Below are 12,803 nucleotides of genomic sequence, written 5' to 3' on the forward strand. Positions count from 1 at the left end.
CAAATTCAACGAATAGATAGAGTCAACGGTACGACAGACGTTGATAAGATTCAACAAACCCGCTGTCGTTTACTCCCTCCGTCTCTTATTTGTTATTCACTTTTGACTTTTGAAGTCTTTATTATTCAACTTTGACTTTAAATATTTTTGTTTTTAATATATAATATTTTATGCAAAATATATGAATGGATTGTATTTTAATTTTTTTTTCATTGTTATAAGTTTCATCAAATAATATATACCACACATAAAAGTATTTAGGGTCAAAGTTGAAAAATAAAGATTTCAAAAGTCAAATCTGACAATAAATATAAGACGGGTGGAGTATTATGTTGGTGAATAGAATTAAAAACCGAAAATTATTAATTTACAAATAATTAGCAACGTCAATTTGGTAAGGAACTGCCATACAATTCCAAAATGTTTTGGTACAAGTCAATACATCACTAATATTAATATTGCTAAATCTCTCACTAATTTCATTGCTGGTTTTTCGCTAGGCCTTTAGCGACAAATTTCCATCGATTTCCGTCACTAACTCATGTGTTTGTAGTTTGTAAACAAAGTTTTAGATAAGAAGTTATTCGTACACAATAGTTTTTATCTATATACAACAACTATTGTGTGAGACCCGTGTAGTACCTGGGTTGAGTAAAAAAAGTTAAATATCAAGGTATAAACGTTAAGCATTTTTTAAATTAAAATTTTGAAATAAATACAAATGAAATGTTGAATAAGTAAGAAATTAAACTATTAACCTATTTTAAATAATTTTTCAGAATCACAAATTTCAAAAACTTATTTAAATACAACATTAGATGTCCTATTGCTAAGTTTACCGTTATTATCTAAAATTAATATATTTAATCTATCTTTGTTTTTAATTATAAACAATGCAATATATAGCCGTCCATTAGTAAACATTAGTTCTCTTAAAAACAACCTCACATTCGATAGAGACTGTCACATTCCATTATACAAACCACACTTCTGTGCAATATTTTTTAGTAAGATAACTGAAAAATCGACTTTTAATACCAACTTATCAATTGCTAAACATCGGCATCGTACATGAACAGTACCAGAAGAAAAAGAAGCAGAAGTTTTTGTCAAAATACCACCGCCTCCAACCATATGGTCCATCCGATTTAGTTTTGGATACAATTTTCTTTCCGATTTATTGTGATTTTCTGATTTTTAAGGATGTAAACTTATCCCTTAATGAAATCCAATTTGCATAGTAATTCAAATTAGAAAAGTAATAACGAATTTGTTAATATCTACAAGTTTTAGAAAACAATTGGTACAAATTATAAGGAAAATATAACAAAAAGAAATAATAAATGTAAAACTTAAAGCCAATATTATATAATCTATAGTTTAAACATTTATTTGGAAGGAAATTTTAAATGTCTAATATTTATTATTTATATTTGCATTTTTATACACTTTTTAGGATTTAAAGGGATCTTCCACTCAATAAGTTTTAATCAATAGAAAAAAATAAAATATTATTATTGTAAAATTAGAAATGGCTTAGCAGGAAAATAGCAAATGCCTTGTAGTTGTAGTTTTGGGATTACACAACCCATTGACAAAAAAATCAAACGATGCAGAAAGAAATATTTTTATTGGTTCCAATATTATTGAAGATATGCATAGGTTACAAAACTTGAAAAGGCAAGTAAAAACCTATATAGAATAAAAAAAATATATTAAACCTACTGTTTATTAGAATGAACAAAATTAAATTTTTATATATGAGGTAACTGTAATTGTAATTCCAAAAGATTGAAAACCGTCTCATTTGAGAGGTGATAATTTGATTCTCAATTAATGCCTATTAATTTGATAATTTAAAAAAAAATAAAAAAACTCTCAAAAAATGACAAGTGGAAAAAGCTTATGTGTCATTTTTAGGGAGCAAGTGAAACAAAAATACAAATTATGAGAAAATGACAAGTGGCAGAATGTGTTTTCATTTATTAGGGTAGAAGAGAAGAATATTTATAAAGTTAAATATTGTATTATATAAATTTATTAAATATAAATTAATATGTAAAAAAAACCTTTATATACTCTTTTTTTTTTGGAACCGGCAAATATTTTATAAATGGCCACCGCCTAGCAAGTAGCTAGGCGGGGCAAACAAAAAGAAGAAAACATGATAGAGTTTTTTTTTTTTCAGGGAGATTACAAACCATTTAGTGGGCAAACACACCACTCTACCCATTTATACATACAATTAGTTCTCCTGTGTTTCACCCATGTGTACACTAGAGACTTGACATTATCCACCATCTTTGTCGGGGAGATCCGATTTTTTTTGAAAACCCATTCACATCTCGCTTTCCAGATTAGCCAAATGGCGCCATAGCATACACATATGAGATTCTTTCTGCGAATCTGGCAGTTTCCCCAGCTACATATAAATTCAATCAACTCACCAATATTTGCAAATTGGGGGACCGAGATGTCACACCATTTGAATAACCCCAAATCGTAGCAGCAAAGTGACATCGCATCAGGATATGATCAACATCTTCATCAGCAAGTGAACAACACTCACACAATGTGGATGTAATTGGCACACATCTTCTCTTCAATGCACAGGCAGTGGGAATTCTCCCCAGATTTGCTCTCCATATAAAGCATGTGACTTTAATTGGAACTTCATGAATCCAAGTTATAACTCTTTCATTAGCCGCCAGTTGGGAATGATCAATTCTTTGTCTGAGAACATCCACATGGTACTTGCCATCATTGGATAGATCACAATTCCAATGATCTAACCTCACTGTTGGCTGGAATGCACCAATTCTAGATGAAATACTATTAAGATTTCGCACCTGATCTTCAGAATCTGGGGGTGATCTCCAATCCCAGGTCAGACCTCCGATTTTTATCCTATCTTTTACTCTGCAACTTTTGTGTTCCTCCAAGCGGTACAGATCTGGAAATGCGTCTTTGAGAGGTCCGTTACCACACCAAACATCCAACCAAAATAAGGTATTATCTCCTGCACATACTTTTTTTGTAATGACATCATTAATGTCAATACCAACTTTCTTCAGATCATTTTCTGCCCTTGCCACATTGTTCCAAACACCAGTAATTGATTTCTTCGCCATACAATATGAATGTTTGTTACTGAGATTGTGAATGCCAGTTATCACACGAGACCATAATGCCATGCCATCTGTTCATAGTCGCCACCACCATTTGGTGATTAATGACAAGTTCAAAGCTTTAAGTGATCCCAAACCCAGCCCACCTGTTTCTTTTGGTGCTACTATTTTTTCCCATGCCACCCAATTTATTTTGTATTTATTGTCCATTCCACCCCAAAGGAATTGCCTATGTATTTTTTCCAATGTATCAATCACTCCCAAAGGTGCAACAAATAAAGAGAAGAAGTAAGAGGGAAGACTGCCTAAGACTGCCTTGGCAAGGGTTAAACGACCTCCAAATGAAAGGATTTTTGCCTTCCAAGGAGATAGCCGTGAGTGAAATCTTTCAATTATAGGCTTCCAGTGTTTTTTCAAGTTCATGTTTGCGCCAACTGGAACACCAAGGTAAGAGAATGGTAGTATGGCAGGTTGACAGCCTAAGGGTAGGGCCCATCTAGTTACCTCTTGCATATCAGCACGAATACCGAATACCCTTGATTTGTTGAAATTGACTTTAAGTCCCGACGCAACATGAAAACATCTCAGGACTCTGGCTAAGTTTTTTATGTTATCCATAGTCCATTCTCCGATAAAAAGGGCATCATCCGCATAGAACAAGTGGGAAATGGTGGTATCAGTATGTGGCACTTTTATTCCTTGAAAAATGTTCTTCTCACCCGCATTCCTCATAGCAATGTTTAGACCTTCCATTGCTGTAATAAAGAGAAATGGTGATAGAGGATCACCTTGTCTTACCCCCTTGCCCATTACGAATTCTTCGGTTGGTGATCCGTTGACTAGTACGGATGATCTTGCAGACTGAAGACACCCTCTTATCCACATCCTCCATTTTTCTCCATACCCCATTTGAGTTAGTACAGATTCGAGATACTCCCAATTTACCGAATCAAAAGCCTTGTCGAAATTTACTTTGAACAACAAGATTTTTTTCTTCACCTTTTTGGCCCACGAGCATATCTCGTTAACAATCATTGGTCCGTCGAGGATGTTTCTTCCTTCAACGTATGCTGATTGAACTTCATCAATATTTAAACCTATCACCCCTTTGAGTCGATTAGCAATAGTCTTTGAAATTATTTTATAGAGACAGCCAATGAGGCTAATCGGCCTGTAGTCTCCAAGCTTCAGTGGGTCTTTTATTTTTGGCACAAGAGTGATAAAAGCAGAGTTACAACCCCTATCCAGCCTGCCATATTTCTCAAAATATTAAACAAGTCTTAGAATGTCATCCTGTAGGGTGTGCCAAAAATTTTTGATGAATTTGAAAGTAAATCCATCCGGACCTGGTGCCTTGTCATTCCCGCATGCCCAAACAGCACTTTTAATCTCCTCAAGTGTGAATGAATCTTCCAGTTTTGAGCTCGTGACCTGCTCAAGGTTTCGAAAGTTAGGACTAATCAGCTTTGGTCTTGAAGGCCATCGCTCATGAAATTTTTCCTTATAGAAATTAAATACTTCTTTCTTTATTGCTGCCACATCTGTATTCCAGATTCCATTAATAACCAAACCATTTATTCGATTCTTGCATTTTTTATTATTGACGTATCCATGAAAAAATCATGAATTCTCATCCCCATCGACTGCCCATTTTATTCTTGATTTTTGTTGCAAATCTAGCATCGCTAATTTCTCCAGTTCAGCAATACTTTGGACTCCCTATAATTTTTTTTTCGCATCACATTCATGATCATGGGCCTATATGTTCTTCACCCACATCTACTTAGGACCGGCACCGCATTTGCTCGCGCATTAAAAGACTCTCCTACATAAGATGCATTAAATGTCTTATAATTATGGTTATGGGTGACCGATTTTTTTAAACGACAAGATATTTATTTGTATAACGACCCATGACAAATGCTATTTGTATAGTCTCCGATCCATCATTTATTGAATTCAAAATTATATTCACTAACATAATTTGCTGTCAAATAGAGAGATTTAACACTGTTGAAATCTTTCCAATTTTAATATTCATGGACTTATTATTACATGCGTTTTTTAAAATAAATAAAAATTAAATCTTAACTATAAATAAAATTAGACAATCTCTATTAGACAAATGTTCATAATCAGTCGTGCGGTTTATTATAATGTAAGTTTAGTCCTTTGATTTTCTTTAGTCTCATATAAAAAGTGTATTATATTAATTTCTATAATAGTTGGTCCCTAAAAAGTTTTTTTATATCTTTTTATTTTCTTTTACATGTTTCTTTAATTAAAAGTATTGAAAAAAAATCACAATAATACCCCCCCCCCCCCTCATTCCCATTCTTCCCCAGACTTTACCCTCCATCTTGTCCTCTCTACTTTGACACTCGCCCCCTTAAACCCATCTCGTCCGAAAGAAAACAAATATAGTCAACCACAACCTAACTCGCAGTCTGATTTTCACAAAACCACCACTAATCGAACCCCCACATGGTCCGATCAAAATCACACCCCTTGATTCACATGTCCCTGTCGTTAACCATCATGTGATGCCACCTCCAAAGTCACCGAAAATTGCATACCACCCATTCCATCCATCGGTTTTTTCTTAAACACATCCATTGGACTCCGTTCGGTGTACAGACAAAATCCCAACCAACCCTAACCTCGAACAACTGTCGGAGCTACCTTCGACGACCACCCCTATGCCTCCACCATTGTCACCATTGTTATCTACTTTTGGCCACCCAATTTCAAAACTAACACCACTACTAGAACCACTAAAGGGTGCGCAACAAACCCCCATAACATCTCACCATAACTTCATTTATTGAAACCCTAGTCGCCACCTGTAGGGGATGAAGACAAAGGTTAGGGTTGAAGATGTGGGTGCTAGAAAGAGGAGACATTAAGGAATGAGACGACATTATTAAGGTTGAAGTCTGCGTCTAAAGTAGTGGTGGCGTCGGCGTTGGCAGCGCCTGTCAGGACGGTGACGGTTGTTGTGGTGGCTGACACTAGAGTGGGAGATGAGTGGAAGGGGGAGGATGATATTTATTTGATTTTGCTAATTTTTTAAACCACTTATCCCTAAAATATATACAAAAGTCTTTTATATGAATGAGTGACCAACCATGATAGAAATTGAAAACATAGAGACATTCTATAAATGAGACCAAAAGAATTAAAGACTAAACTTGATATTCTAAAAAACCACAAAAATTTTAAGAAGATTTGCTTTTTTTATTAACTTTTCACTTTGACATATTATAATTTATGTTGGATATATATGCCCAACAATCATTATTGAATGATATTGTTAATAACATATGATCCTATAGGGTCACACCTTTATCAAGTTGACACATTTTGAATATGATCATTAATAAATAAAATCAACTCTTATATTTAATTAGGAAATAATTATTGTTTTTGTGAAAATAATAATTAAAAAGAGTATCACTAATTACTGTATCTTATGGTATGATATAATAAGTAATGTACAAAGTTTTGGACATTTTGGTTAACTTTAGACTTACTAGTTAGTTACCATTAGTTACCTTTATTTGGTTAAAGTAACTAGCAAAATATTTTTTTCTCCTCTTTTGGTCATGGCTAAAAATTGTCTAAGGCATGGGAGGTTGCGTGTCAACCTCCCTCCTTTGTCCCCCATGTCTCTAAAGTGTAGACTATATAAAGAGTGCATGCGGCTTGCATTTTTGGCTAGTGAAACTCTCTTCTTCCTCTTTCTTTCACCCAATTGCGTAGCATGTTCTACATGTTTCACTCTTGCTTTCTTTTGAAAACTTGTTGCAAATTTTGGTGACTTAAAGTGTTTCTCCTTTAGTGCTTAACTTAACTGTGATAAGCACTTAAAGGCTTAAGAAGTACTTTATACAATATGAGAACTGTCATTCCAAATTCCTTACTCTTGATGGTGGATATATTGTAGAAAAATTCTATTCTTGAATTGTTGTTATCTTCATCAACTCTCCAATTCCGAGTGGAATCAAAGGCTTCAAAGGTTATCTCTTAAACATCCTATGATTGTTATTATCTTTCTAGTTCATGTATTTGTATCCTCTTGGTGGTTTTGATAAAATGATCTAAAAATAAACTAGTTATTTTTAAAGTCTTTCGTTTGCCACTAAAATTGTTTTTATACATTTAAGATTTTTTTTGTTATTAAAACTCATCAGTGGTATCAGAGCCTCTTATACATGTTTAGAAAGATTTATTTAAGTTTTTGATAACCTTTGGTTTTGGAAAATATGTTTGGTATTTCTTTTGGCAAAGAAATCACCAAATATATTTTCTATGGCAATCTGTTTTTTATATAATTGTTATTTTTTTGCAACCAAGTTTTTCATGTATTGGTTGTATAAATTTGCCTTACAAAAACAAAGTGTATGATATTATATTTGATATGATGTTGTGAATAAACAAACCATTTTGACTTTTGTGTTGTTGTTGGTTGTTATTTATTTATTCATAAGATGTAATAGATAACTATGTATTTTTTCAATTGTTTATTTTATGTAATAAATTAGTTAGACTAACTGTATTTTTATTTAAATGTAACAAGATGAAGAAATTACCACTTTGAATATGACTTAACCACTTGAGACTATAATCCCAATCATGAGTTTCTACTCTTGGTTTTGGGCTTAATTATAATCTTAATGGTTTAAGTGTTACAACCTTTACAACATATGGAGATTTGAAGTTCTTTTTGCAAGTAAGAGTTGTCTTAGCAAGTGAGAGCTTGAATATTTTTTGAAGTGTCCCTTAAGTCCTTTAGGAAAGACTTAATAATTCTTATGTTGGCTCACAAAACGTTATTACTAGTTATGGCTTGGTTTATATATACATTTTATTGCATGTTTGTGATGTTTATTTTATGTTGTTGTATGTTATGTTTTATGTATGAAAATGGTTTTTACATGTCAAATAAAATTTTATCATAAAATAATATCACTTGGAGTTTGAGTAAAAAATATTTAAAAGGTAGCATAAGATGTTTATAAATGACTATTTATTAAAATGTTTTAACCGGTTGCCGGTTAAAATTGAGTTTTTGTTAAAAAATAGTTTTATTGTAAAACTTTTAAATAGCCAACTTTAAAATCTTTAAAATAGTTTAAAATGTGTTTAAACTTTATATAAGCTCCATGTCTTTCATAATAAATACGAGTTTTATTAAAATGACTAAAAATCGGCTTATAGCGTTATAACGACAAATAATAATACCATTGATTATTTTTACGTCGAAGCTTAATATATGATATTAGTTTTTTTAACCTTAACGCAACGTGCTGATATTATGTTTTATGCATGGAAAATAAGATTGAAAACATAATTATCATCACCAAGTTTTGGTTTATCAAAATATGATATTTTATCATAAGATGTATAAAATGAGTTTATTAGATAAAATGTGTTCTATTCTACAAATTCATAAAGTCCTAATATTTTGATTATTAAAAGGAGATTTAAAATTTTGATTTTAGAACTCATCCAAAATTCCAAGTCTTAAGTATAAAATGAATTTTATTAAAAGACTATATCCGGTTCTTATAGCGTTCTACGACTAAACTTTTAATATCGGATTTTAGTCTATAACTGATTGCGGCTAATTACAAATAAAATGAAGTTTTATTTGGAACCTAAAGAACCTTATAGATATCAGTTTACCGACTCGTCGAGTCCCTTCAACCCATTTCCTCATTCAGACGCTTTAAGGCAGAGTTACAACCCCAAAATCTAGATCTAGCCTCCCAAGGCTGAGATACCACGTAAAGCTGCAAGCTTTACGTCCATGCATGACACTTAGGGCTTGAAATGCCAAACCACTTCTCTTTAGGGTCCTAAGCAATAAAACTCTCCTCTAGCTTGATAAAGCTTGGACCTTTGGGCTTAAGGGACCTCACAAGGTCTAGATCTGAAGTCTCAATCTCTTGGCAAGCTCAAAATGCTCAAAGTCTCAAGGGAAGATGGGAAAAGCCCTAAAACTCCCTAGAAACGAGATCTAATCGAAAAGATGAGCAAGGTGGTGACTTTTACCTTCCAACAGAAGCTAAAGAGTGGATGAACACCGAATCCAACAGTCCCTTCTTGTTCCTTGCTTGATACTCTTCTCTGCTCTTCTACTAGTGCACTAAAATGCCCAAATATTAGCTCTCTTTCTCTCTTAGATCAATATAGACGATTAGGGTGTCACTCAGGGGAGTAAGGTGGCTGGTGAGGCGGAAATGAGGGCTTAAGGCCCTTTAAATAGGACACAAACCCGGGAAATTAGGGTTTCCTCACACAGCGCCAACTCGCCGAGTTGGTCCCTCCAACTCATCGAGTCAGTCGTAAAACCCACGCAGCCCAAAACCCTCTCTACTCGACGAGTTGGGGCCTCCAACTCGTCGAGTTGCTCAATGACAATCATGAAAATTATAAAAATATTATACCTGGGAGTCGGGATGTTACAAGACTAGAGAAATCAAGATATCTTGAAAAATAGGCGATCGAGCCAGGCGAGCACGACATAGATTATTGTCCATGCACTGGCATCAAGGCTCAAGCTTTAGCAGACTTTCTAGTCGAAATCCCCGATACACTTAAAAGCATACCAACAATCATGCCAATAGATCCCTCAAAGCTAGAGGCAATCCGATACATTTGGGAACAACACATTGATGGAGCTACGAGTAAATAAGGGTATGGGGCAGGACTAATTCTAAAAACCCCAATGGTGATGAAATTACATATGCCTTGCGATTCAACTTTCAAGTCTCCAATAATGAGGCCGAGTATGAAGCACTCCTAGTGGGCCTCCGACTAGCCCGAGAAGTTAGAGTAAAACACCTCGCAACCCTCAACGACTCTTTTCTCATCACCAATTAGGTCAATGGCACCAACGAGGCCAAAGACTAAAGATTGCAAAGGTACCTGGACGCAGTGCGAAAGTTATCACGCTTATTCAAAAGCTTATCAATTAAACAAATACCTCGGGGAGAGAACACAAGAGTCGATGCTCTTAGCAAACTGGCCTCGACATCATTCGATCATCTTACCAAGAAAGTTTTGGTGGAGGTCCTCCCAGAAAGAAGCATCAACAATAAACTTGTTGACATTATTATAATGGTTCCTGATTGGACCAAGCCTTTCGTAGATTACCTCGTGCATGGGATCCTACCAGATGACCCCACGGAGGCTAGGAAGGTCAAGGTCAAAGCTCCGCAGTTGGCATTAAGGGATACATAATTATACTAAAGAAGATACCTGGCACGTTAGCTAAAGTGCATTGCCCACTCAAAAGGGCAATCACTTTTAGAGGAAATCCATGTAGGAGAAGCTGGAGCGCATGAAAGAGCACAGACGCTCACCGGGAAGATAATCTGTCTGGGGGTATACTATCCAGACATTTAGAAGGATGCAGATAAACTCACCCAAAAATGCCTGGAGTGCCAAGCTTTTGCTCCTTTCCAAAACCAACCTGCCGTGCCACTAACCAACATCAGGAGTCCTTAGAATTTTCACCAATGGGTCATAGATATTGTTGGACCATTTCCAACCGCCCGGGTGGAGCCAAATTCTTGTTGGTCGCTGTCGATTACTTCACTAAATGGATCGAGGCCGAACCTCTGACCACCATCACAGGAAGACATATGATAATGTTCATGTGGAAAAACATCCTCATGCATCTTAGCACCCTAATGATTAAAATTAGCAATAATGACACCCATTTTGAAGGCATCGCTCTAAAGGAATAGTGTGAAGAAAAGAAAATCCATCGCCGATTCACCTCAGTGGCACATCCTCAAGCTAATGGCCAAACAGAGGTGTCAAACAACACTATCGTCAGTGGCCTTGAAAAGCGCCTGATGAAGTCTAAGGGAGCCTGGGTTGAAGAATTACCGACAGTCCTCTGGTCATATCGCACGACCCAAGATCCAGTACCGGGGAAACACCCTTTAGTCTAACATACAACACAGAGGTGGTGCTCCCACCTGAAATCTTGGACGGATCACTATGGGTGACGGAATTTAACGTAAACACCAATAAAGCTGGGAAACGTCAAGACTTAGACATGCTTGACGTGAAATGCAAAGCCGCCCAGCTCCGCCAACTGCCTACAAAACTCTCACCGAAAATTACTATAATCAGTGTGTACGAGTAAAGAATTTCAAAGTAGAAGAATGGATGTTAACAAAAATTGAATCCAGTCATGCCCGACCCCATGGAAAGCTAAGTGTCACATGGGAAGGCCCATACAAGATAATGGAGATGCACTAGAATAGAGCTTATGTCTTAAAAGCACGAGAGGGGGGCCCATCCCCCGGACTTGAAACACGTACAATTTGCGCCACTTTTACTCCTAGAGCGAGGAGAGAATACATAATAAGGCATGTCAAGGGTGAGGGAAATGTGATCTAACTCCAAGTGGATAATCACACCCCAATAGTTAACTCTAGTTCTAGGCCCATTTTTGTGTCAAAGTTTAGTCATTTTTGTCATTATTAAACAGTGTTAATATTTCCAGAGCATTATCAATAGAATGATGGAGGTTGACTACTTTCAAAAACAATTCAGATGTTTATTATTATTCAAGCTTGATATCATTTCAATTAGATGTTGTGCATCTTTACCAAGTGATAACAAGGACTGATCATCCACGTCACTTGAGTGAAATCGATGCAAGGATGTAACCATAGGCTTTAAAGGCTCATAACCTTTCCCTTCATATGAAAAATACCTAAGTCCTAAATGCCTCGAGGTAACAATCTCAACTTAACTTAGATGACTAGGGCCAAAGTGCAACTCACATTGGACCAAGAATTAGAAAAAAGTCTTAAAGGGTAACTAGAAAACTTTGCCTAAAAGGGAAAATACCCCAACAAAAGTGAACTAGTCAAGGTTCATAAGAAAAGGCTAGCCAAGGCCTCAGCCTAAAAAGACAGGTCAATGACTCAAAAGAAGGACGAGCCTCGAGCTCATGAGTGCAAAGTCCCGGGCCAAACCAATAAACTTTGGTTAGGTATAAAGAACTTTCATCTATCATAGGAGAGTATCCTTCAAGTCGTAACACCCTGTCAAGCAAGTAGGAGCCATTCACACTCAATTCCTAAGGCCAACACAAACCTTTGGAAAGAATTCACCCCAATGGGAAAAAACTTGAACAAATGTACCTCAAAGGTCAACATCAAGCTCTGACGAAAAATTAATCCAACAACCAACATAAACCATCTGGTACCAAAGCATGCAAGCCTTAGGCAAAAGATAGCCATACCATTAAGTTGCAAATAAATTGTCTTTCGGACACATCTCAGACTTAAAAAAGACCACGCATGGTCACCAACCAAGTCAAACTTTGTCCAAATATTGTTTCTAAAACTCGACTATCAAAAGCTCAAACCAAGAGAAGAGAGAGATATCAGTTACCAGGTGGATTGGAGGAGGGTCCAATGCTCCGAAAGCTACTTTCCAATGGGTTCTCCTCGGGGTCGGGATCACAACATAGTTGATAGAAGCCTTCCATATCCAGCTCACCCAAATGGAGATATAAATCAAAATATGTCTCCATAAAATCCTTCACGGATGCATACATTGCTTATATCTACTCCACTATCGCACTTGCTTCATATGGATTAAATTTTCTGGTAGCCACTTGCTCTCGCACTGCCTGCTTTC

The 12,803-nt window shown here is 35.8% G+C and overlaps 1 protein-coding gene across 1 annotated transcript; it reads right to left on the reverse strand.

Annotated features, from left to right (window-relative positions):
• Positions 1-2,438: 2,438 nt before the first annotated feature.
• On the reverse strand, positions 2,439-3,194 carry LOC145113927 (uncharacterized). The gene has a single exon (XM_079049967.1). It carries the CDS (start codon positions 3,192-3,194, stop codon positions 2,439-2,441), a length of 756 nt encoding a protein of 251 aa, XP_078906093.1.
• Between the last annotated feature and the right edge of the window lie 9,609 nt (positions 3,195-12,803).

This window comes from Lactuca virosa, chromosome 5 (genome assembly GCF_052849685.1).
Source record: "Lactuca virosa cultivar CGN04683 chromosome 5, Lactuca_virosa_CGN04683_v6, whole genome shotgun sequence".
In the NCBI taxonomy this organism is placed as follows: Eukaryota; Viridiplantae; Streptophyta; class Magnoliopsida; order Asterales; family Asteraceae; genus Lactuca; species Lactuca virosa.